This window comes from Schistocerca gregaria, chromosome 7 (assembly GCF_023897955.1).
Source record: "Schistocerca gregaria isolate iqSchGreg1 chromosome 7, iqSchGreg1.2, whole genome shotgun sequence".
In the NCBI taxonomy this organism is placed as follows: Eukaryota; Metazoa; Arthropoda; class Insecta; order Orthoptera; family Acrididae; genus Schistocerca; species Schistocerca gregaria.
This window is the reverse complement of record NC_064926.1, coordinates 360451958-360477543: the sequence shown is the minus strand read 5'-3', so window position 1 is coordinate 360477543 and position 25586 is coordinate 360451958. Positions and strand designations below refer to the sequence as shown.

Below are 25586 nucleotides of genomic sequence, written 5' to 3'. Positions count from 1 at the left end.
ATGTACGGCAGTCAAAACATTTTATTATGCTTTCCATTCTGTGCCATGAAACCTGCATGACAGCATGAACACATTTCAGACGGTTACAATTGTTAGTGTTTCAGGGCAACCAAACAATTTGTGAACTTTTACTAATTTTCATAATTCAACTGATGGGATCTTAAAGATTTTGGTAGCTGTTTATTGAGCTGTTGTTAGTAAGCACTGGTATTTAAGTACACAAATATATAATTTGCTGTTCAAATTACAATTTGTCGTTACCTGCATCCTAATCGACAAAACGTAGTGCACGTGTGGATGTGCTGGATAGGCATAGTGTTTAACATTTCTTCCTTTGCCCTTCTTCTAAAAAGGGGACCTTCTGGTCTTGGAAATTGGATGAGACTTCGCAGGTTAGTAGTATACCTCAAGGATGTCAACTCATAGAAGTCTTAAAGCACACTGTTGAGAAAATTTTAAAAAGGGGATTCTTTAAAGTTTTAAACATAGCTCATACATACCACATATACAGGTCGTAAGTAGCAAGGCACCAAATGAGTGAAGTAGCTCAGTCAGTAGTTACCTAGACTGTTATGTAGCCGACGTGGGTTTGATCCTACCTACCTGCTGGTACAGTTTCATTTCGTTTTTTAACCGTTTTAAAAATTGTAACAAATGTTAAAGTTAATGACCTAAAGTATTATCAATTAAATCATAAATAATTTTATTTTGTTTATGAATTGGATGTCACAGACACGTAAAATGTGAATTGCACTCATCAGTATCTTCTTTTTAAAAAGTTGAATAATTTCAACTGCATTTTTAATGGAAGTAAATTAATTGCCACTGTCACAAAATTCTGGGTGGAATTTCACTATATAATTTTTTTTTTTTACAGTAGCAAGTTCATTTGTAGTTTTGTATTTTATGTGCATTACGATTATTATCATAAAACTTTTGCAATGTATCATAAAATTTAAATGGGAAATATATATGTTGAATAATGAGGGTCTGTTGATATTAATACCAGTTAAAGTTCACTTCCTATTTTTTTAAATTATTCTTTCAAAATTTCTTTTTTTTATTATTTAATCAAAAGTTGTTGTAGGAGGGATGAAAATTTGTGTAAAGTCAACTTCAAAAGTGCAAAATAGTTCATTCAAATTCTGTGAGACTGTATCAGACAATAATTAGGTTCATTAATGAATATGAATATGCATGTAAGTCTGCTTTAATTCAAAAGTACTGATACAAACAAAATTTTATGTTTAAGTTTTTTCCTTCTCTTTTCATAATTTTGTTAAATATTGTTCACAATAGAGTCAAAGGAAATAGCCATTGTTGAAAATTCATTACAAAATGCAATATGCCAAGATGGCGGAAATATGAGCTTGGCAACAGTTGAAAGTAGCGTGCCAACTCGTGAACTGGCCGATGGCTACCAAAACACCCAGATTGGCATCTCAGTATTAAAAAATGATGACACTGGTAATGTAACTAATCATGATGTCACTTTTATGATGCTCAATGAGACAATTTCTCAGGTCACACCGGAAACATTTTTTCAAATAGTGAAACTGATGCATGCTACAGTGAAAATTCCTTTCATTATTTGCTCCCAACTTCGTGAATGCAAGAACAGGTATATTCTCAAATTCAGGAGACACAATCCCAAGTGGATCCGTCGGTAAAAAATGTGACAAATGTAATCAGTGAGCTGCAAGACGTATGCAAAAACCTACCTACAGAAATACATGAGTTGATTCTAAGAGTAGATGAGTTAAATTTAAGTCAGAATTTGTGGAAAAACAGAGAGATAAGTTATGTGCAAATTTAAAGGAAATAACTGAAAAAAGCTGAAGCTGTGATCCTGGATAAGGGCAGCACCCTTGTTGAAAAGGGAGTGTCAGAATGCAACAATTATGTAGATACTGTAGAAGAAGCTCTAAAGGAGAAAGACAGTCAACTTCTAGCTAAAATAGACTAGAGTTTAAAGGAAGCAGAGGAAAGGTTATGAGGCAGTGTTGCCAAAACTACTGACATTCCAAAACAACATGACAGAAAGCAAACCTGTGCTTTTAGAGAAGTTAGATACCTTCACTGGTTACCCGCAATAAGAGATTAGCCTGTCGAAGAAAACTATCAAAGGTTGCACACTGCAACAACACTTGCCAGCAGTTGCACCTGTCGAGCAAGTGCAGTTGCCATGTGCTACCCCATAAGCAAACATAAACACGCCTGTCACTGACAGCGCTGTGTTTGTCAACGTTACTTGCAGATGAGGGATTACTTAGGCACTGACAATTCTCGATATTTACTTCTGAAGGGAAGTAACACACACTGTGATCTTCATCAGAGCATTTTGAAATGTTTTAGCTCGTACCTGTACCGAAGCCCAGAAATTTAGATTTGTTGTTGGATACACACAAGGTGACGTTCTGCTATGAGGCTAGAGACGTAGCAGAACGTTGCCACTATTATGAGCAGTTTGAGAGAGCATTTCTACATAATTATTGGTCTGAGACCTTACAAGAGAGGATCAGACGTGAAGTATTCAAACTAGCTCCATTCAATAGTAAGTATGGCAGCTTAAGGGACTATTTTGAAAAATATTTGAATGAAACCAGATACTGGACTAGTAGACATGCTGAAAATTTTAAAGAGCCTTCTTCCTGCCCACGTCAAGGAAAAACTCATTACCGTCCCGGAACAAGACACCGAATACTTTCTATTTGTAATGGACTCAATTGATTAAATATAAAAAAGAGATACCAGTACAACCCTAGCCTGTTAATACGCGGATAGTGACACAGAGATTTACGGACCAACAAGTAAACAATGGATTAGTAGTACAGCATGGATGGGAATCTTATCCCACACAAACCTATGGTGTGGTTACAATAATCACAACGGCAATGGAGAAAGCCGTAGATACAAAGATGGATATAAAAGAAATTAGCAAAGATTTAGCATAAACAACTACAACAAACGAGTAGCATATGACCGGCCTGTACAATATGTCCAAAATGAATAGCATAATATATCTGACCACCCCTCCTTTTCATCCCGTGTCAAACTCTGAACTTGAGCAGGCAGAACTTTCAAGGCCCAAGTGCAGAAAATGATGACAACAGCTCCCTCCAAGAAAGTTCTAATATGCTTCCTTGTGTTGTAAAGGCCATGATCCAGTCAAGGTGTTGCATGGGCACAGGCATCATTCATTTTATGATCCATTTCAACTGACCCAGCAAGGCCAGGCTTAGTAGCCATGCTCATACTTCCATAAGGGATCTCTTGTCTGGGCTTGCAGATACGGCCATACATCGGGTTGGACTGAGATCATCACTGGTCATAGGGAGCATCAATTATTTGAATTAATTATTGCACAAGAGCATCCTATGCAACATTGCAATTTGCTCCAGCTACAACAGCTAAATAATGATACACCTCCTGACATGGCCTTGTCGGGGCCCAAGTAGTTATCTGGACTGCTACCACTGCCAGCTTTGCCTCCTAGCCAACCAGTAGCCCTATTCTAAATTGTTCATACCAATCGGTGCAGTAGGTTAGTTTCAGTAGTGATGTCATTTTTGGTTCTTTATCCGAATTACCTATTCAGTAAGCTTCTGAGACCTGTTACCGAACGGTCCTCCCGCCAATTTTTTGACAACTGTTCATAGAGGTTTTGGATGTCGATATCGCCCTGTGATTTATTTACATCTATAATTTGTTATTGTAAACATAACGAGTGGTTTCAGATGTGGATTTAATGACTGTGTTACTAAAGAATCGTCACAGGATGTTTCCGGTTGGAAAGCGAGTTCATAATAGACTATTTTCCTTTGTCAGAAATATGGTTAGGTTAGGTTGTTACTGTGAATGATTACAACATAAAAAAATTTTTTTGGTCAATATTCTCTCAAAATACCTGTAATTTTTAAAGAACATTAAATATTGAGTAATTGGTTTACGTATATTATATGGCTGTTAGCTGAAATTATTAGTGACTTCACATACTCTTTTCTGTAAATCATTTATTTATTAATTATCGAAACATGCTTAAAACTTTTAAGTACCAATGCAATGGAATTTTGTGAAAATTCCATGCATTTACAGCTTATGCCCGCATCATTTGCCAACGAATTCAGCCTCTCTCTCTCTCTCTCTCTCTCTCTCTCTCTCTCTCTCTCTCTCTCTCTCTCTCTCTCTCGCTGGGAATTACATAAAATAAAGTGGTGCTAGCACGCAAGTTGTAATAGTGCAGTTGCGACGAACTGCTGTAGCAAAGGAGGTAGGTTCGTATATTGTTGGATGCGAAAATATTTTCTTTCCTCTTCATGTTTGTAACACATTCTGAGACGTCGTTAATCATCAAAGTTAAGCATTTTTCTGAAATATTTGTTGTAATTTACAAGTAGACACACTTTCTCAGTAATGAGTAGCTCTGATTTTGTGACTCCCATATGATCAAGAAATGAAAGATGAAATTATTGTGCTTGAGACAACTGACAGTGACATTTACACTTCTTCTGGTCACATATAATTTACCTCTTTTTGCAATACCTAGTGATTTCTGAGAGTGTGGTCAGCTGTTCTTGATTCGAATTCTGGAATTTTACATTGTCTTCTTTGGGGAAGGAATTTTGGAAAACTGTGTTTAGTGACTGTGCTTTAGTGGCACTGTGATCAGTAATATTACCATTGCTATCACTCAGTGGAGGTACTGATTGTGTCTTGCTACTGATGTACTTTACGCACTGCAAGAATTGCTTTGGGTTCTCTACCAGATTATGAGACAGATTTCCATTGGAGAAATTATTAAAACAACTCATATTGAAGTACACACTAAATTTCCAGATACTGTAAAACATTGCCAGTCTTGGAGATTTTGGATTGTTTTGAATCTGGAATGTTTGTTTGTTGCTTCTGCTATACTGTTCTGACCAAACTTATGTGCTATGGTGGATCTGCTCTGTCTTTTATCAATTTATTTGGTATAAATCCTGTAGTTTCGATTGATACTATTTATTTTAATTTAAACCGCATCTGGCCTACGCATACACAGTTATTTTGGGAGGAGTTGAGACTGTATCTTAGGAAGGCATCAAGTGAATTTTTATCTCCCTTTTTTAATAGATATATTTTCCCATTATTTTTGCTGCAGTTTGGATGTTATGGTATTTAGTCTCGCTACAACAGCCTTGTAGTCATTAATCGCTCTGTCTGTCACAGTGCTCCATATTTGCCCAGGATTAGTTTTTTACTAAGAGATCAAGTATGTTTTCACAGTCATTTACACTTTAAGTTGGCTCCAGAACTAACTGGTCAAAATAATTTTCAGGGAAAGCATCTACGAGGGTTGACTGAAAACTAATGCCTCCACCTTTGTAACTCTTCAACAGTTGGCAGCACTTGTATGGAGCACTGGTATGCGGCAGGTACTGGCTTGTTCCATAGCCCCCTTCTCTACAACTGCAGTTTGCAGGAAGCCTTAGCATTGAACGGCTATGTTGTTACAGTGTAGTGTGGAACCCTGCGCAGACAGTCGGTCAATGCGATTTAAACAACATGCAGTCATTGAATTCTTGGTAGCAGAAGATGTCACCCCAAAGAAGATTCATCAGAGAATGAAAGCAGTTTATGGTGATTGTGTTGATGTTAGTACTGTATGTCGTTGGGCCAGATGTTGCGGCAGAAACAAAGAGTTGGACGACCTGTGACAGCAAACACTGAGTTTCAGAGGCAAACTGTTGACAGGTGGATTCAGGGCGATTGTTGTATCACTCAGAGAGAAATTGCAAGCACAGTTGGCATTTCACAAGAATGTGAGAGTCACATTATTGTTCCATCTGACTTCCATCTGTTCCCGATGGTGAAAGACAATCTGCAGGGACATCATCATGCTTCTGATGAAGATGTTGAGAGAACTGTGAGACTGTGGTTGCGGAAACAAGTGTGTCGACTTCTTCCGTGACTGCTTCAGAAAACTTGTTCACAGTTGGCAGAAATATATCCAGTTGGCTGGTGATTATGTGGAAAAGTGAATATTAGTAGTTAAAGATCACATTCTAAGGATTATTTCTGTGTTTGATTTATTAAAATATTCCCATCCAAACCCAATTAACGAAGGTGGAGGCATTATTTTCATTCAACCCTTGTAATACAATTTCGGATGATGTTTTATGCCCACCATTGACTTTAAAGATGTATTTTTGCCACCATATCAAAGGCAGATTGAAGTCACTAGCAACTATTGTTTTATGAGTGGGGTACCTGTTTGAAGAGAGACTCAAGTTTTCTTGGAACCTTTCAGCAATAATATCATCTGAGTCAAGGAGTGGGAGGTATCAGTAAAAGGAACCAGTTATTTATTTTTCCAGTTGTCAGGTATAACCTCTATCCACACTAGCTCACAGGAATGAACTACTTCATTGTCACTACAAGATAAACTACTTCTAACAGCAACAAAGTTACCACCACCAACTATATTCAATGTATCCTTCCTGAATGCCGTTATGTTCTTTCACATGAACTTATCTTCAGTTTTCAGTATCTATAACTATTTGAGCTTTCTATTAGTGTTTGGAGCTTTTGTTCTTTCCCAACACAGCTAAGACCATTTACAACTATAATAGCAGTCTGTTATAGATTTTTAAGAACCTGTGACTGTTTATTCAATATAAATACACAAAACTGCAGCAATAACTTTTTCGAACTGTTTCGAGCTCATCCTCAAATTGTGCACATGTAAGTTATGTGATTCTTTCATAGTGTACCCAGCATCCAACATTATTCTATGGAATGGTCATGTAATTTCCACGTGCTCTATCTGAAGGTGAGCCTGAAAAGGTTCAAAAACCATTTTATGGATTAAACAAGTATTGAAAAATGTGACTGGTTGCAGTTTTCTATATTTATATAATAACAGTGTTTCCTAGGTCTACCTACATCTGTTTTTAACCTGCCTCTTTTGAGACAGAAGCCTTTTTGTACTTCCCCAAGACTCTCAAATCTGGCCCAACATACGTCTAAGAAATTACGTGATATAATTGGAAAGCTCAGTTTGTTTACGAAGGATTCTGCACATTTTGTGTTAATGCTTTCAGTTATAACAATTATAACTTTGGTGATTTTTGATGTTAAACAGTTACTCTCAAACATTCCAGCAGTAATAGTTTTGGAGATGCTTGAGGAGAAGGCATCCTCAGATGTAGCTGAGTTAGTAAAATGTTGCCTGCTATGTAGCAACTAAAGATGACATGGAGAATTTTATTAAAAAATGGATGAACTAAGCTCCTCACTTTCCCTTTGGCTGCAGATACATTCACGGAGTCTTCTGAAAAGTAGGTTCTATGAGGAATGTCTGTGAAACTGTCTTTATTGCCCATTATGTGGGTGATACATCATCTGACCACATAGGGAGGAGATGCTACAACATTTTAACAGATATCTCAAAACCATGTACCCTAAAATCAGTTTTCGTGTGCAAAGAGAGGATATTTTTGAATTTATGTTTCTTTATCTACAGGAAACCTGATGGAAAATTAGGACACAAGGTGTGTAGAAAACCTACAAATACTAAGCGATAGCTGCATACGGATTCCCCTTACTGTGTTGCACAGTAACACATAGTTCTCAGCTCACTGACAGAAAGAGCATATCAAATCTGTGATGGCACTAATTTAAAATGAGAATGAAATTACCTAAAAAAAAATTGGTAACAAGTAACTGTACTGCATAATCAGTAGGCAGACCTCTGATGTGGTAGAAAGTAGCAGACAAGAGAGGTGAAGAGGAAACAACTACAATAATTGATATTTCTGTCATTTATAAATGGTACACTTCAGAAAGATCATATGATGTAAAGATTTAAAGCCAGTTTTTTTTTCCAGCAGTCATAAAGTAAAAACATTTTATCAACAAAAAGTTAAAGAACCCTTACATGGTCTTGAATGGTGTATGCTTAAAACATCCCAACAAGTCAGTCACAGCTGAACTTAGTGAGGAATGACATCAGGATTTACAGCGTGATTTGATAATGTTGGAATTTTAGCAAAAGCACTGTAGTCACTTAAACAGAAAAGTTCGAGAGGCAGTTGACTTTACTGAATGCCCTAACATTCTTAATTGTGATGAAAGCTTTAAAACTACCAGCAACATGGCGGCTGTGTGCCCTCGCAGGGAAAGTACCCTAACTCAGATAACTTAAACTGAATGAAAGTTATTTCTTTTTTAAAAAACCATTAAACTTAATAAAAAGGTAATATATCTTAAAACTTCGGAACTGTGTACAGTCAGTGTTTGAATACTAATAAATCTAAGAACTGTATTACCCAGTAAACAATTATCAGCACTCATGATAATGAATATGAGAAATTCTGCTCTCAAATTAACACAACTTTAACAGTACTACTCATTGTCCAGTCAGTTCATTGTGTAAGGTGTTAGTAAGAGGACCAGAACATTAAATAATAAGATTCTACAAGAACGACATCCTCCCAGCAAGTAAGATCTTGTAAAATAATTGACAACAGCCTTAAAGAAAGGACAGGATTTACTGCACATACTAACTTTGTGTGTAAGGGAATGAACACATACTGCATCTTATTGCATAATTAACAGAAGTGTGGTATGTAACAGAGAATGTGTAAGAATTACATTTTGGCAAGACAAAAATATTTCTCAGGTTAGTTTACTGCATATACTGTGTGACTTAATTTTACCATGATGTAGAATGTGTCTGAAGGACTACAGATAATTTTTTTGAGAACATAGCAACATGTGGGCTGTTTACACAACAGGATTTTTTTTAACCTTAATCTACAACAAAATTTCATAAATATAACCCAGCTACATACAACTTATCAACTCGGAAATCCATCTATGGAGTGGAAGAAGTTATAAAGTAAAAAATATTACAATTTGATTTCTAGATAATTATCCTTGGTGTATAATTTTATTTCTTGGAAAGCTAAGGTACTTGGTGTTACGGAAGAGGGATCTCTCTCCTGTTAGTTTTGCCCAGTATGTTCAGTTTCTTGAGAATCCCTACTGTCCAAAATAGTTGAGAATGAATTACTTAGTTTTCACTCAGTCATTGTTGACCTTATCATTATACATTCTCAAATTAGTGCTGTACCAAGCTGTTGTTCTTTTGGCTTTGTTTTTGTTTTGGATGTAACTAATCTCTTGCTGCCAGCAAATTGCCTCAATAAGAATGGAGTACTAATTAAGTGTTTGTAAGACAGGATTGAGGGATAATTGTTTGAGGACTAGAATATAACACATGTTGATCTGAGAAGAGCAAAGTAATCCACCCCTTTCCCCCTTTCTTCATCTCTAGACTCATCGCAAATTCTTACTCATGTATCCATCCTTGACCACTTTGCTTTTCTTTATGTTATGTGTGGAAATGCATTTCATCTTGTTTTGTAATGCTGTTTCATTTATGTGACACATGCTCTGATAGCTGGTGATTTTTGTGACAAATAATGCAATAAACCATTTTAAAGTTTGATTAATTTTTTCATATTTTTCTTATGTATAGGAAATGTCATGATTTTTGTGTCTTTTGCTTTAATCCCTATTTAATAGTAAACTCAAAAATTAATTTGGCAGCTTACATAAAAGAGTGAAAGAAACAATGAAGAAAGCATTTTGGGACCTGCTATCTCTTAAGCTTTCTGAAGATCCACCAGATTACAGTCAAGCAATGAATTTGCTTAGGGATATAAAAGAGGTATGTTATGTATATAGTTTTATTCTACAACATTAGTTATGCTCAGCACATTTATAACTTCTTTTTGTTTTGTTGCAGTATTTGTTCAGTCTGCTCTTACCACAACATGTGAAACTGAAAGAGGAAATATCAGACCTACTAGATGAAGATATAATCCAACAACAGGTTGATGCTGGCACATTAAACTTCCAGGTTTGTTAAAGGTGTATGTTTTTCAGAAACTTGATCACATTGTAGATGTCATTAGTTTTTGTACATCATGTGACATTCTGTAATTGCAGTGAAAACCAAATAATGAATTGTACTATCAACAGACCAGTACATGGGTAACTGATGGTGGGATTTGAGTATTGCATAAATTGTCTTGCTTCCATGTTCCTCACTGGAGGAATATGGCTGTCATCTTCGTGCAAGATTTGAAGCTTAGGCTGATTTCTTCCTTGTATTTACTGTTTTATTGCAGTTATTTACAAATTCTCTTAATGATTGCTACTGCTATTGTGTGATTCTCATTTCCATTTACTCTTACTTTTTTTAAAAATTATGTTAACCAAATATCTTCCTCCAAAGAAATTTATAGAACTGGTATTTGAAACTGATTGCCAAACGATTCACTGCGGCCATCATATGTTGCACTTATGGACCACGAAGGTATGAGAAATTAGGACTTATATGGAGGCATACAGACAGTTGTTTTTCCGTTGTTCTATTTGTTAATGGAACAGGAAAGAAATGACAAGTAGGAGTACAGGATACCCGACACCATGCACCTTACGGTGGTCTGCGGAGTGTCTGTGTAGACGTAGACATAGATAGCAGTGTATTCAGTCATCGGATACAAAAACTATCAGTTTCACAGTGTTCATTGAATTATCATCTCATAAAACACACATGTACTGGTTGTCATAAAAATAATAGATGCACAAGAAGAAACATAATTAATTCTTAACTTGATGTGATTTAGATGTGGCACCCATGCCTCAGGTCTTGCAGTTTCTCACGAATCCCCATGTCCCAGATGTTGGACTGCCTCCAACCTAATTGATATTCCTAGTGTGTCTTCTCGTTGAAGTTTTTAGACAGGCAATGGAAAAGTGAGGAGTATTTATTTTCATTATTGAATTCATGCACGACATGCTTCGTTTTATTCATGGTTTTTATATTTGTGTATTTTCTCAAAGCTTAAGCCAGATTATTTACTGCTGATTGTTGATTTTTTTATGTTTTGAGGCACAGGGCAAAAAAGATAGGCTTTTTCAACTATTTACAGCATTAATTGTTGTGAGAGTATGGTAATAGTACTGACATCAAAGTGCTGATGAAGTTGTTTCTGCAAATTTAAATGCCATCTGTTTGCAAGCGGATGGTGGAGGCAAGGTGGGAGCTCAGGAGACTCCAGAGAAAGGCAGCTGCAAATGTAACAAGTTCATCGTTGAAGCATCCACCAAATGCCGACGATCTCATTACATAAGCCGATCACACAGTTTCCACACCAGTGGTGTGTGTACTCGACAATGCTGTACCTGCTCTGGCCATGGGCAGAGCCCCAGCTGCAACATAGTGGTGGACGCTCACCATGATGAGATGCCTGTGATGGTGAAAGAAGGTTGGTGTGCACGGGGAGTGACCCACTGTCCCCTGGGCAGGAGACAGCCATGCTGCTGGAGTTGACATGGGTGGCCAGGTGCGCCATGACACTAGGTCCAGGTGCTCTTAGTGCGTAGAGCTGTTGCCCTGCCATGGCCTCAGACTGCTGACTTCTGCTGGCATATTTATGTGATTACCCTCGAGCAAAGCTCTATCATCCTGGTATGGCTTTGAGACTGAGAATTATTTCGTTACAAAAATGCCCATTACTTTCAGTTGGCAGCACTGCACTTGTCGTGCGTGTGCATCACTGTCAGTCGTGTTTCCTAAAACACCAGTACCACTGTCAGTGTGAAAATATTGCTTGCCCTTTGCTGCATTAGTCTGTGTGGTACCACTGAGTTCACTGTTTCAGCAAGCTAACCTGCCTCATAACAGTGCATCAGCCTTGTTGAGTTATTACAGAAATGGCATCCCACACTCACCTGTTGTCAGCACTGTTGCAATACATTACTCAGGCTCACATTAATATGCCCATATATGGTTGGTATGCTACAAATGATTGCTAGCGCTCAGCTGTGCCAACGACATGTCAAAAAGTCAAAACACTCAGTAACATTTAACTTGTTTTTCACCAGTCATCCATAATGATTATGTTCTGTCAGGATTTATATTACAGTTGTTCTTTGATAAGCTTGACTTTCTGAAGGAAGAGGCAGTTGCAGTTGTTGATGATATAACATACCCATCAGTGTTGTTGCTAGCATTCAGCTGATTCTTCTTTTCTGGTTATGCATAAATTTCAAATTTTAACAGTTTCTTCTTCTGAATCCATAGCAGTCGTAATATATTATTCTTTCAGGGTTAAAGTTGCTGGTAAATTCCATGATTTACAAGAAAGCTGTTCAAATATATTGCCTATTTTATAATATTTCATTGTTCCATTATATCTTTTAGTTTTAAGAATCAACATTTTTCTCTCTTATATAGTGTTATCATCAACAACTCCACTGTACTAACTTGATTACAACAGCACATTCCTTTCAGAACAAAATGATGGCTTCTCTCCAATTACAATAAAGTGCACAGAACATAACAAAGGAATGTTAAAAGTAGTACACATCAAAAGTTATACATAAATGCTTCCTATGGCCATTAATTCTATAGCTGCTAGCAACCAGTTCAGATCGACTCATTTGTATAATGTCCATAGTATTTGACTTATAAAGGTCATGTGTTTGTGCTCCTGTTGTTTTAATATGAAAATTCATGAAAACAACAATATAAGGAAAATATTATGAAAAGAATAGTTTCCACTCACCACATAACGTAGATACGAGTGGAAAAAGACTCAAACAAAGCTTTCAGCCAAACAGGCTTTCATCAGAATTAGTCAAAACACACACACACACACACACACACACACACACACACACACACACACACACACACACACACACACAAGCAAGCACGCGTCATGCACACAGGGCTGTCATCTCTGGCACACAGGACTGTCATCTCTGGCACACAGGACTGTCATCTCTGGCATTTTGGATTGGAATACAACTGCCACATAGAGTGGAAGCAGCATTCTGGAGGGGGCAGGGAAGGGTATATGTGAGGGTGGGTCGGGGGGGGGGGGGGGGGGGGGGATGCTGTCTGGTGGAGCATGCAGGGTCTAGACTGCCAACAGGCACAGTGTCAGGAGGCTGTGGGGCAGGGGAGTGGGGAGGGGTGAGAGAACAGGGAGTGAAAAAGGAGAAGACCAGGGAAGGGGAAAGACAGATGGGTGCATAGACAGAGGGTGGCACACAAAGAGGGTGAGAATGGGAATAGGGAGGAGGTGACAGGACAGTGGGGATGGAAACTGTTGGGTGGGGGTTGTGGGAACATTAGGTTACCGGAGGGTGAGGGTGGTATTTTTTCACGAGTGGAGAAGGTGTTGTAGAGATGACTCCCATCTGTACAGTTCCGAAAAGTTGGTGGTGAAGGGGAGGATCCAGATAGCTCTGATAGTGAAGCAGCCATTGAAATCAAGCATGTTGTGCCACAGGGCAGTCTACTTCTCTCTTAGCCACAGTTTAGCTCTGGCCATTCATCCTAGTGACCAGCTGCTTGGCAGTCATGCCATAAAAAAGTTATGCAATGATTGCAACAGAGCTGGTATATGACAGGGCTGCTTTCACAAGTGGCCTGGTCTCTAATGAGGTAGGATAAGCCTGTAACAGAACTGAAATAGGAATTGCTGGTGGGCGGATTGGGCAGGTCTTGGACCTGGGTCTTCCATACAGACGTGTTCCCTGTAGCAAGGGATTGGGATTGGCATAGGGAGGGGCTAGGTTGTTGTGGAGGTTAGGTAGGCAACAGAACACTACTTTATGAGGGGTGGAAAGGATCTTGGATAGAATGTCCTCCATTTCAGCTCATGATCGTAGGTATTCACAGCCCTGACAAAAGATATGGTTCAGTTGTTCCAGTCTGGGTGGTATTGGATGACAAATGGAGCACTCTTGTTCTTGGGGGTGGTGGTAGGATTGGGGGAGGGGGAATTGACAGGATCTGTTGGCAGACTATGTCTGGAGGATATGGCATGTCTGTGAAGGCCTTGATGAGACCCTCAGCATACTGGGCAAGGGCGTCCCATCAGAGGCTGGCCACCTGTGAAAGTAGACATGTCATATACCAACTGTGCTGCAATCATTGCACAACTTTTAGTATTGGCATGACTACCAACCAGCTGCCCAGAAGGATGAACAGCCACCGCGAAACTGTGGCTGAGAGAAAAGTAGACCACCGTGTAGTACAACATGGAGCTGAACATAACGTGCTTGATTTCAATGGCTGCTTCACTACCAAAGCCATCTGGATTGTCCACTCCACCACCAGATTTTCTGAACTACACAGATAGAAGCTATCCCTACAACACATTCTGTGCTCTTCAAATTATCCTGGCCTCAACCTGCGATAGCTTAGTGTCCTGTACCACCTCACCCAACAGTTTACACCCTATATGAGCTATTCTCATCCCCTCACTCTCTTTGTGTGCTGCTCTCTGCCAACACATCCACCTGTTTTTCCCCTTCCCCGACCCCCTCCATTTTCACTCCCTGTTCCCCCACCCCTCCCACCTCCATGTCCCATAGCCTTCCGACACTGTGCTGGTTGGCACTCTAGTCCCTGCATGCTCCTCCAAACAGTGCTCATCCCCCACTGTTTGTTCCTTGCTATCCCTTCCCTGCCCCCGCCAGATTGCTACTTCCGTTCTACACAACAGTTACTTTTCAGTCCCAGCTGCTGGGGATGGCAGTTGTGTGTACATGAGGTGTGCTTGCTTGTATGAATGTGTGTGTGTGTGTGTGTGTGTGTGTGTGTGTGTGTGTGTGTTTCAGTGGGGATGGCAGTTGTGTGTACATGAGGTGTGCTTGCTTGTATGAGTGTGTGTGTGTGTGTGTGTGTGTGTGTGTGTGTGTGTGTGTGTGTGTTTCATTTTCTGAAGAAGGCTTTTGGTGAAATTTATGTGTGTTTTCTTGTTGCACTTGTCTGAAACTCAGAGTGTCATCTTTACAGCAAGTAGAAATCTGTCTTTCTCTTATATTGTTGATATTCCAACCTGGAAGTTACGTTGTTTGAAAATTCATGAAAAAGTTAACAAAACCCATTCTTTGCTCTTATGAGTTCCTGACTCTAGTTAACTGCTTATGAATTATAATACAACATAGTTCTGAAAGGTAGTTGCCCATTTTAACCTTAAGGAATAGGATTTTTTTATTGCCATTTATTCCTATATTTCTCAGATCATATCTGAAAACCTATGTGGATTGGAGCATTGTTTTGTGGTATAGACTAAGGCACATGTTTTCAATAATGTCTTCACTGCAGCCTACAATTGGTGATCCCTCCCTACTTTTAGAAAAAGAAGATGTCTGAATAATTGACTCTAAGACAATAGACCACTGTGTCAGTCTTTATCTAGCACTTTCAAGCAGAGAGTCTGTATCAGTAAAACAGCAACCTCAGAAGATGTCTCCCACAGTTCAAGATGAAATCTGAGGGAATAGTTCTATATATCTACCACAACCTCTCAGACTGAAAATTTAACTGAAATAAACACTGGCCATGAAAGCCTAATTATCAGAAATCCAGGTTGGTTGGTTGGTTTGTGGGATTGAGGGGACCAGACTGCTACGGTCATCGGTCCACAGAAATCCAGGTATCTATTTGCTAAGTTCTTTGTGCTTGGATTACTATCCGGTGATGAGTTAACTGTCCTACTTGCCTCACCCTGTGCTGAATATTTTGTTGGAGTACACATTGGTAATTCCATATGTCACTCAATATCTGGTCTATGCTGATTTATAATAAGTACAGTGAGTGTGTAAATTATTTGGACGCTTCTGGTTTTATGGTGTGAAGTTTCTCTTCAGGTGAATTACTGCACAAACTCAAAGAGCCATTAAAATTGTTTTCTCAACTAGGAAGTACATTTTTCCCATAGTTTTAACAAGATTTTTAGTAGCGTGTGCAAAAGCTAAGGGTGTCTTAAGATTCACTCAGGGTGTTCAGTTCTCCATCTTAGTTACTACTCCTTATTACCTGTTGCTCTCCGTGTATTCACTACTAATTCAAAGAGAATAGAAAAAGTCACATCTTCTTTCAGGATGTTTTTTTACATCCATACCCACACTCTGCAAGCCACCCAACGGTGTGTGGCGGAGGGTACCTTGAGTACATCTATCGGTTCTCCCTTCTATTCCAGTCTCGTGTTGTTCGTGGAAAGAAGGATTGTCGGTATGCCTCTGTGTGGGATCTAATCTCTCTGATTTTATCCTCATAGTCTCTTCGCGAGATACACGTAGGAGGGAGCTATATACTGCTTGACTCCTCGGTGAAGGTATGTTCTCGAAACTTCAACAAAAGCCCGTACTGTGCTACTGAGCGTCTCTCCTGCAGTCTTACAGTGGAGTTTATCTATCATCTCTGTAACGCTTTCGCGATTACTAAATGATCCTGTAACAAAGCACGCTGCTCTTCTCTATCTCTTCTATCAACCCTGTCTGGTACAGGTCGCACACTGCTGAGCAGTTTTCAAGCAGTGGGCGAACAAGCGTACTACTTAGTAAGTAGATACCTGGATTTCTGGGGACCGATGACTGTAGCAGTCTGGTCCACTCAAGTGTACTGTAACCTGCATGTTTTTGCAGGTTAAGACGTAATGTATAGAAAGTGATATACTGACCATCTGTCATATCACATCTCCATTCATTGTGAACCACAGTAAAAAAAAATTTGTTCTATTTTGTTGAACATCTTTTCTTGGAGCTAGCTGTTCTGTTGTCTCCTGCCACAGCTAGCTGTTCTGTTGCCTCCTGCCACAACTGTGTGTGTGTGTGTGTGTGTGTGTGTGTGTGTGTGTGTGTGTGTTAGAGAGAGAGGAGAGAGAACTCTAAGAAAAGGACTTTGTTCAGCACGAAGGTTTTCGCTTGCTGTTCTAGATGCTTCTCAGGAACTCCTGTATTTGGTGCGCAGTAAAAATGCAAATTGCCTTGTAGCTTCCCACCCTTCCCATAACCCAGTGCTGTCGTTGGACATGTTTCCGTATTCTATTTTCCTTTCTGTTGCACATTTGTTCCCTTTCTCTTGGTTTATGTTCCCTTATTTGCTGTCTCCTTGCTCAGCCAAATAATTTCAGCTCTGCAATAATGTCTGTGTAATCCTGTAGTTACGTTCTCAGCTGTGTATTTCACTTAGTATTTACCCCCTGCCCAGATGGCTCTCATTTCCTGCATCTTATTTTTTGCTTCTGCAGAAATGTTGTTACTGTACCATGCACTTCATGTTACCACTTTGTTGTATCTTCGGGTATTTTCATTTCCTTCGCCAATATTGATCGTTACAATACAAATACAGACATTCATCATACCCTGTACCAACCTACCACCCATTTATACTCCACTCAGTCCTGGTGTATAACTTCTGAGCTTGGTAGCCAGTATTTTTCACCATTAATTATATATTCTCACTAGGCACATTCAAGGATTATTCAAATTATTTTTTGCTTCCTTTTTCATTATGTATCGTAACTTGGACAGCTAGTTTTTTGTTCTTATCCTTTCTCCTGTGCCCTGCCCTTGCCCCTCTCCTATCTGCACCAGTGTAAGAATGTTTGTCATTCATTAGGAAAACCTGAGACCCACATATTGTTCTTAAATTATCTTAGCCATGCGATCACAGGTATCCATGAACTACCTGTATCTCTTCAACCCCCACATCAAAATTGAAATCCTTGTCTTCCAACACTTACAACAACATGCTCTGTGTCACTTTAAAAAAACTGTATGATTTTTTAACTTCTTACATCACAGTCAAATACCTGTGTCCACAATAATTGCGACAGGCTGCCTGTGACATCTCTTTCACCCTTCATAACCACGAAACCCTTGCCTTGCTGATCTGCCACAAATGCTACACCTCCAAAGGCTATATCACCCCACCAAACTACTGTGAACAGGAAAAGCAAAATTTTAAGTAGAAGCAGTAAATTAAGTTATATTTTTATGCTCTCTGCCTGGGTATAAATGTGCATTATGTATTTAACCTTGCCCTCACTGTTTTTTCTGTTAACAGCAACTCACTTCCACAATACTGCAAGCACTCTCTCCACTCAAAGATTATACATAGACTTTGCAAAGAAAATTCCATAAATGTCTAATTAGTGTTATGCACTGCTGCAAATTAAAATTTCAGTTTTTTTAACACACTTTTTCTTTCTTACAGGACTATGCCCAATGTGTTATTGCAATCATGGGGAAACTGTGTGCCCCTATAAGAGATGAAAAAATAAAAGAACTTTCTGAGACGAAAGATGTAGTTGCTGTCTTTAAAGGGATACTGGAGGTTTGTATCTTCCTTCATCACTTTCTTTATACCCAGTAACTGAATGGAAAATAGGTCTATGCTTTTTTTTTTTTAAGTTGAGATGTAACGAGCAGATATTGAAAGCAATAGAGAAGATGTGCTGGTTAGTTTTTCGATCAAAAAACTTTGCGTGACCAATAATGTGTAAGCTGAAGTACAAAAATACACATTTTATCAATTAATAAGTGGTTACATGCTGACCATGTACACAAGTGACTTGCATTTATATCTATGAGATCATTCAAATGAAACCTGGTCAGTGCATCTACCTCTGTCTTACACATAAGGTGACACCACATAACTGCGTGTATGGTGGCGCCATCTGTTGGTAGAGAGACTGACACGTGTGCACCATTTGATGTTGCATAGCACCAGTGTGGTTTGACACCGAAGAGAAGGTGGTCACACAAGTTATCGTCCACTATCGAATATGCAGGCGAGTAAGCAGGAACAATGAGGAATGATTCAATTTTTGGCGGCAGAGGGGGTTGGAGGCCATGAAATTATCAACGCATAAAGGCTGTGTATGGTGAGTACAGTCTGAGTTGTTCAAGTGTTGTGGAATGGCGCAAACAATTCTTCGAGCAGAGCAAGTCACTAGAAAACGATGCTCGTCCTGGACAGGCTCATCTTGTGATCACATTGGAATTGGTTGTAGAAGCGAATGCTTTAGTCTTGGACAACATTATCCTCCTGCATGATAATGCCTGCCCACAAACGGCCAATGTGGTGAAGATGGCATTGCAGCAGTTTTGGTGGGAAGCACTGTGTGACTTTCATGTGTTTGGATCTCTAAAACTAGCTATTCAATGACATTGATTAACAATGGACAACGAAGTGTTTGACTTGGCCCAGGCCTGGATCCGACAGCAGTGTACTAGCTTCTTCAAGGATGAAATTGACCAGCTAGTGTCACAATGGGATAAATGTGCCAACAGTTTTGGCGACTGTTTTTGAGTATGTGTACTGTGTATAACTACATTTTTGAGTTAATAAAATCGTTACCATTACTTTATACTAGTGATCGGGCTTCATTTGAATGCCCCTTTCACCTTGAGCTTAATAGACATTTTAAAATTGATGTGAATGGTTTAGTATCCCATAGATGCTTCTCTAGTTTGTTATGTGAGTGCCTCAAGAGAGCAGCTCCATTGTGATCAATCATTATTCCCGCTCAACAAGGAGGTCGAAATTAAGTAAATGTCCCAAAAAGTTTGGGTACCAATATAACATCAGAAGTGAAACCATGTTTGTTGTGAATGTTAGAACAGCAGCCCACTTGTAAAACAAGAAATGCAGGCAGGCCCATCTAGTAAGACTGTATACTACAAATGACTAAAGATTTCATAGACATTAAACAGACCATTGCTGGCATAGCTGTCCTTTTTTCGTAACAGGCCAGAGGCTCTGCCCATTGAAGTCGTAAACCGCAGTGGCCTCTAACAGCGTGAGGTATCCACAGATTGCCTTGTTCTGCCAAAATAGTCGTTGGTGGCCAAATCAAGATCAGCATATGTTGGGGCTTGAATGATTCTATTTCTCTGTCGCTTTCAGATGAGGATTCCAAAAAGAAGACAATTTCTGATTGTACAATGGAGCTAACAGCAGACATTTTCTAAAAAAAAAATATTATTACCATTGCCCACTTATTAGACCTTGCTGTGTTAATGAATGCGAATTCAATAACTCACATATACTAATGACCATAATATTTTATTTGCCTGTGTGCTGTTGATTGCGTCTTTCGTATGATAGCTGGTTATAATTTTTCGTGCCGCTTTGGACCTTACAGTCAGCATTTTCCATTATTATATTGTGTAGTTAAATTTATTCACACACACACAAACACAAACCCAGCTTTGTTTTTAAGTCTCTGTGAAAGTGTTCAATTATTTCAATGGATGCAGTTTTTGACCCTACAGGAGCTAGAGGAAAGTTCATTTGTGAATTTTATGAGAAATGTATACAAGTTTTCACCATCTCTTGTTTTCAATTTTGTTAATGACAATTTCGTAAGGCAACAGCTGTGTTTTGAGGTAATGGCTGAAGTGCTTAGTTACTGAAATAGTTTCCTACAGGAGATTTGAGCACAACCGCATAGCAGAATAAAAGTGATAGGATCTAAAATTTTTAGATTCACACCAAGTTACATGGGACCAAAACACATACTAGTATGTACTCCTCATTGATGTGCAAAACATTTGATATAATGAACGTGACTGAAAGAGATGTGCCTTCTCGGCACTCAGCTTACGGCTACACTCTAAAAACACAAGAAAACATACACTATATAATTTCTTGCATTGCAGACCTGGGAAAGGCATTGACCTCCATGAGATTGTGAGATTACAGAAATTCTACTGAATTAAATTTGGGAATTTTCTGATAAATATTAGAGATGCAAAATTTTCTGTACAGTCATCTGTGAATGAGCTAGCTTGTGTATGACTTATTTTGATAATAATTAAACGGGACAAACTCTTATTAAAATGTAGATGATCCCCTGTATCTCTTTGAAATACCTGTATTTCATATTTTTTACTTTTTGTGTCGCTTACTCATTCTGTGACGTATGACAGATGGAGCTCAACATTAGAAATCACTAAATCACAACAGGTGCTGGGTGGAGCTACCAATGCTGTACAGAGTGGCAAGGAGTACCTCAGAGTACTACGTCCCGATGTACATCAATGAACATGCAAGATAGCAGTATTATTGAAAAATAAATGAAGCAGAGTTTTGTGAAACTTTGTTATGAGCTTAGCTATTGCTCAGACCAGTTGTTTGTATTTAAATATAGTAATAAAATTTTCTTCACCATGGTTGTCATGTGAAATGCATTTCTCGGTCCTGGAGTCAAAATAATGAATCTTTTTTTCAATATGTTTTTTCTCCTTTCTGAATTTACACAACCAACAACCATGTGATATCCACCAAAGTCGAAGTACTTTACCATCAGCTCATAGGACTGTTTTTCATAAACAGACCACTAAAAGCACAGAAGTGTCACACCCTCTCAACAGACCATTTTCCATGGAAGTTAGAAGACGTTAAATTGTGCCTATCTGCAACTTGAAATGTTTTCTTTATGGTAAGCAGCAGTCCGTCTTCCTACATTGATGATATTCATACATGAAGTTTCTTCTGTTTCTCAATATTGTTGAACTTTATGTGTATAAGAACAAATATCTGTTTTGAATAGTAGCTAAACTTGTACTAACTTAACTGTTACAAGCTTCCTTTCATTTATTCTTCAATAAGCCTGTTATCTTGCATGTTCATTGAAATAAATAGGGCTGTAGTACTCTGAGGTATTCCTTGCCACTGCGTACAGCATTGGTAGCTCCAACCAGCACCTGTTGTGACGTAGCGATTTCTGATGTCGAACTCCATCTGCTGCACACCACCCAGTAAGTATGTGAAATAAAAAATAGAAATGTAGAACAATTATGTTTGAATGTACATTGTGAATTGCCTAAAACTTGCACCACAAATATTATAGAAATGGAAAGTGCTATTGATATGCAGTTTTCATAGAACACATTGGTAGTTAGGGCTTCTTATTGTTAGCCAGTCAATAGAGGATTAGAATACTTAAAAAGTGTATTTCTTTGCAGATGTACACTTTTTTAAATGGAACAATGCCTACTGACATTAAAAAACTAAAAATGGGGTAAATTAGAATGTTGGTGGTGTTTGTTGCAGGGTTCCAGTGTGTCACTTACAAGATATTGTATTTTTAAAAGTTGACGCACCGTTACTTGTACAGTATCTGTGGTAGCTCACACTAAAGAACAACACAAGCACATACACTATTTATGTGCATTCTGATCAGTAAGAAGACAGGTTGACATCACAGGTAGTGTTGAAAATGACTACCAGCAGTGGTAATATATGCTTCCAGTCGGGCTGGAACGACTGCTGCCCACATGCTAGCATTTCAGGGAAGATGTCTGAGTGGGCTGCAGTAGTATGTCATTGTGTGTAGTTGGTATGTCCTTGTAGACTGTGTCTTTCAGCTTTTCCCATGGAAAAAAGTCGACAGGCGTCTAATCTGGTGAACAGGCCAACTGAGGTTCAATCCAACAATTTGGAAACAATTTGTGAAGACATGGTGTAATACTTCGTGCGTTATGGGCCGGGCAGTAATCGCGTTGGTACCACAGGTTTCTCCTAGTCTGCAGAAGAACGTCTTCTGGCATCCATGGAAGATGGTCTGTTAGGAGGCTGTGATATATGCATATGTTTATCAAAAACAGGCCTATTGGCTGATGGTTCACTATCCCACACCACGCTTTTACGTTCCATGGATGCTGATGTTCCATCTGACGAAGCCAGTGGAGATTGTCAGCAGACCAGTAATGCATGTTTCAACAATTTACCTGGCCATGATTGGTAAATGTGGCTTCATCACTAAACAAGATACATCTGGAGTATCCTGTCTTAATTCCCATGTACAGAAGTTACCACGATTCTTATAATTGTTTCAGTACAGCTCTTGATGGAAAGACGTGATAGGGACGTGGAATCTATGTCGGTGTGTGTGTACAGTTGCCTGACTTGTGCCACTTCCTTGTATGACTGTGCCGTAGCTAATGAACAGATCAACTGCAACAGCAGCAGTAACATTAATTTCCACCTCTTCTGTTGCATCCATTTCATTCTGTTGTGTTGTCTAGGTGTCACAGTATCACTTCCATGTAAATGGTTGAAGATGCTGATAAATAATTGCTGAGATGGTTGACGTCTGTTGGGATATCTTGCTACATTCATCATATAAGAACAAAATGCATTCTTCCTACGCTCTCCATATACCATGAGCATCATCCCCTCATGAACTACTGCTTGGGCTGTCACACACTGTCTGGCAAGTCACAGTGCACTCAAGTAACACTCAAGCACAGCACACTGTAAGCAAACAGAACAACATCACACCTAGCAACTACACAGGTTGAATGGCACAAACAAGTGTCTGTGTGGAAACTTTTCAAAATGCGATATCTTGCTAATGACTCTCACTAGAATCCTGCAACAAACACCACTGAAATTCTAGTTTACCGTACTTTTAATTTGTTAATATCAATAGGCATTGCTCCATTTAGAAAAGTGTATGTTTATAGAAAAAATACACTTTCTAAGTATTATTACAATCTGTCTTCAGGTTAACAATACGAGTCCCTGATTACCAATACATTCTGTGACAATCACACATGAATAGCACTTTCCATTTCTGCAATATCTGTGGTGCAAGTTTTACATGATTTACCCTGTATATAGGACAGCATTATGGCACAGTGATCAAGGCTGAGCAATTGTACAACTTAGACACAATTGAAGAGTTTTGTTATAAAACTAATGATTGGAGTAACAGTTTCCTTTCTAAAGTGAGTTGGCAGATTATTTAAAAGTGACATTGAAGTACCATGATTCAGTGATGAGTCAGATACGTTTATAAGATTGACAGTGACAGCAAGTGAGCAATGATCAAAAATTCAGCAATGTTGAGAAACAGGTGAATCATGTTTTCCAGTAAAAGTCAAAAGATTAGAAAATACTAAATAACTGTGATTGAAGGGGAATTTCACCATTGAAAATGTTCAAAAGCAAAACTGCAGTAATTGGAGAAATGAAAATAAGAGAAGATGAACTTTGACTTTGAAGATATTACATCATTGTTGGTTTTTTAAATTTGGAATGGAGAAGAAACACATTAAAATCAAATACTCGTCATTTTAATTTTGAGTCCAAAACTCAGAATAACTTTCCACAATGAAGTCATGAATGATTAATGCTAAAAAAAACGCTTCAGTTATGTTGAATCCAACATGATGTGCAAATTGCCAAGTGAGTTTAGAAGATTCAAACATAACTGCAAGTTGCTACTTGTATGTATGGTTCTAGTCTTTCTTGGTGTGTTTTTGCAGATTTTACAAAATTAATGTAGTTAGCAATTTTTACTAAGCGGTTTATGTTCTGAAAATGGCAGATCATGGGAATCAACACCACTTATTATCCTCTTCCAAGGCCTTCAACTCCAATGACATTTGCATTCTGTAAGAAATATAAATACTTCCCGGGTGTATACGACCCGGGACAACTGGGAGATCGGGGTAAAACCCGGGAATTTTTTCATCCGGAAGAAAACCGGGGAAAAACCCGGGAATTGATTACAATTCCGGGAATTTTTCATTGTTTTAGTTTTCAGTTAAATTTTTGTGTTTTTGAGTGGTAAGAACCAATACTCTAACAAATAATATTACTGTACCTCGCTACTGCAGAATAACACTGCAGCAAGGAGGGGGACGTAAATCAAACTGAAGTTGCAAAGGAAATGCGCCGTATACAACAACAAAACACAGTGCACATACAAGCGTCTGCCAACAGCAAAATGTGTCAAAGACTTTTGGAAGACTACGCAATGCTTCATAACAACAAATTGCCTCTGATGAGTGAGACGTGACAACTGTTCAAATTAGATTCCTTTGAGCAGTTGCGGGCAGGCTCTTGGGCATGCGTAGTTGAGTGGTACCTCCTCCCGCTTCTTATTACAGAAGTGTGGCTTGACACCACTATCTAATATTGCCCCGGTTTGGAAATATAGTAAATCCGGGCCTGATGCACAGAGCAGTCTGAGTTGTGGTGGGGAGGTGGGTCGTCTCCACGTGACCTGTGTTTAGGTTCAGTGATTTTGTTGTTTCCTCTTCGTTTATTGCTCTCACGTTAAATGATAAAATGGATTTTTGTGACCGGGAGATATCAAATGAATTAAAATACGTTCGCATCAGTACGGCTGACTAAAATATGTCATTAATTTCAGATTTTATTTCCACCTTTCTGACAGTCAAGCATTAATCGCCTTGCAGAACAATGAAGTTATCTTTGTTGGTTTGCTTTAGAGATTTGGCTTTTATTAATCTTTTCTGCTGAGGCAGTCAGTTTATTTGAAACGAACTGTTTAATTTCACACTGTTGGCTGGTTTCAACTGTTCGCTGATTTCAAGTGCACGTATGACATTATGCCATAATAAAGAACCAAACATGAGATAATACAATACTGGTACTCCAAGAAAATTTATATCTGAATCTGGACATACAAATGTGCACTTTAAACCGTATTATGCATTTTAGTATGGTTCACAAAATTCCGATGCTCTTGAAGTATCCTTTGATGTCTTGTTTCTTTTATGACCTAATGTAAGATCTTTTAATGTTTTACATGTACGAACATATGGCCTTCCTATGTCATCACGCGGTGATGAATTATCTGGCACTCTCTTGAAACTGCTGAAATGAACCTATTTTTAACAGGTAGCGGGAAAATATTGCGAACAGTGGTTTGAAAAGTGTTACATACATTAAAAGCAAA

General features: G+C 38.7%; 1 protein-coding gene across 6 annotated transcripts in view; it reads left to right on the top strand.

The window, feature by feature from the left end:
* LOC126281755 (T-complex protein 11-like protein 1) overlaps nucleotides 1-25586 on the top strand; it is a 120964-nt gene that overhangs the window by 60551 nt on the left and 34827 nt on the right. For all 6 annotated transcript variants that reach the window (XM_049980950.1, XM_049980945.1, XM_049980947.1 and 3 more), the window contains 3 exons: nucleotides 9598-9718; nucleotides 9797-9910; nucleotides 18080-18199. In XM_049980950.1, coding sequence (XP_049836907.1) covers nucleotides 9598-9718; nucleotides 9797-9910; nucleotides 18080-18199 — 355 coding nt within the window. The remainder of the gene's footprint in view (nucleotides 1-9597; nucleotides 9719-9796; nucleotides 9911-18079; nucleotides 18200-25586) is intronic.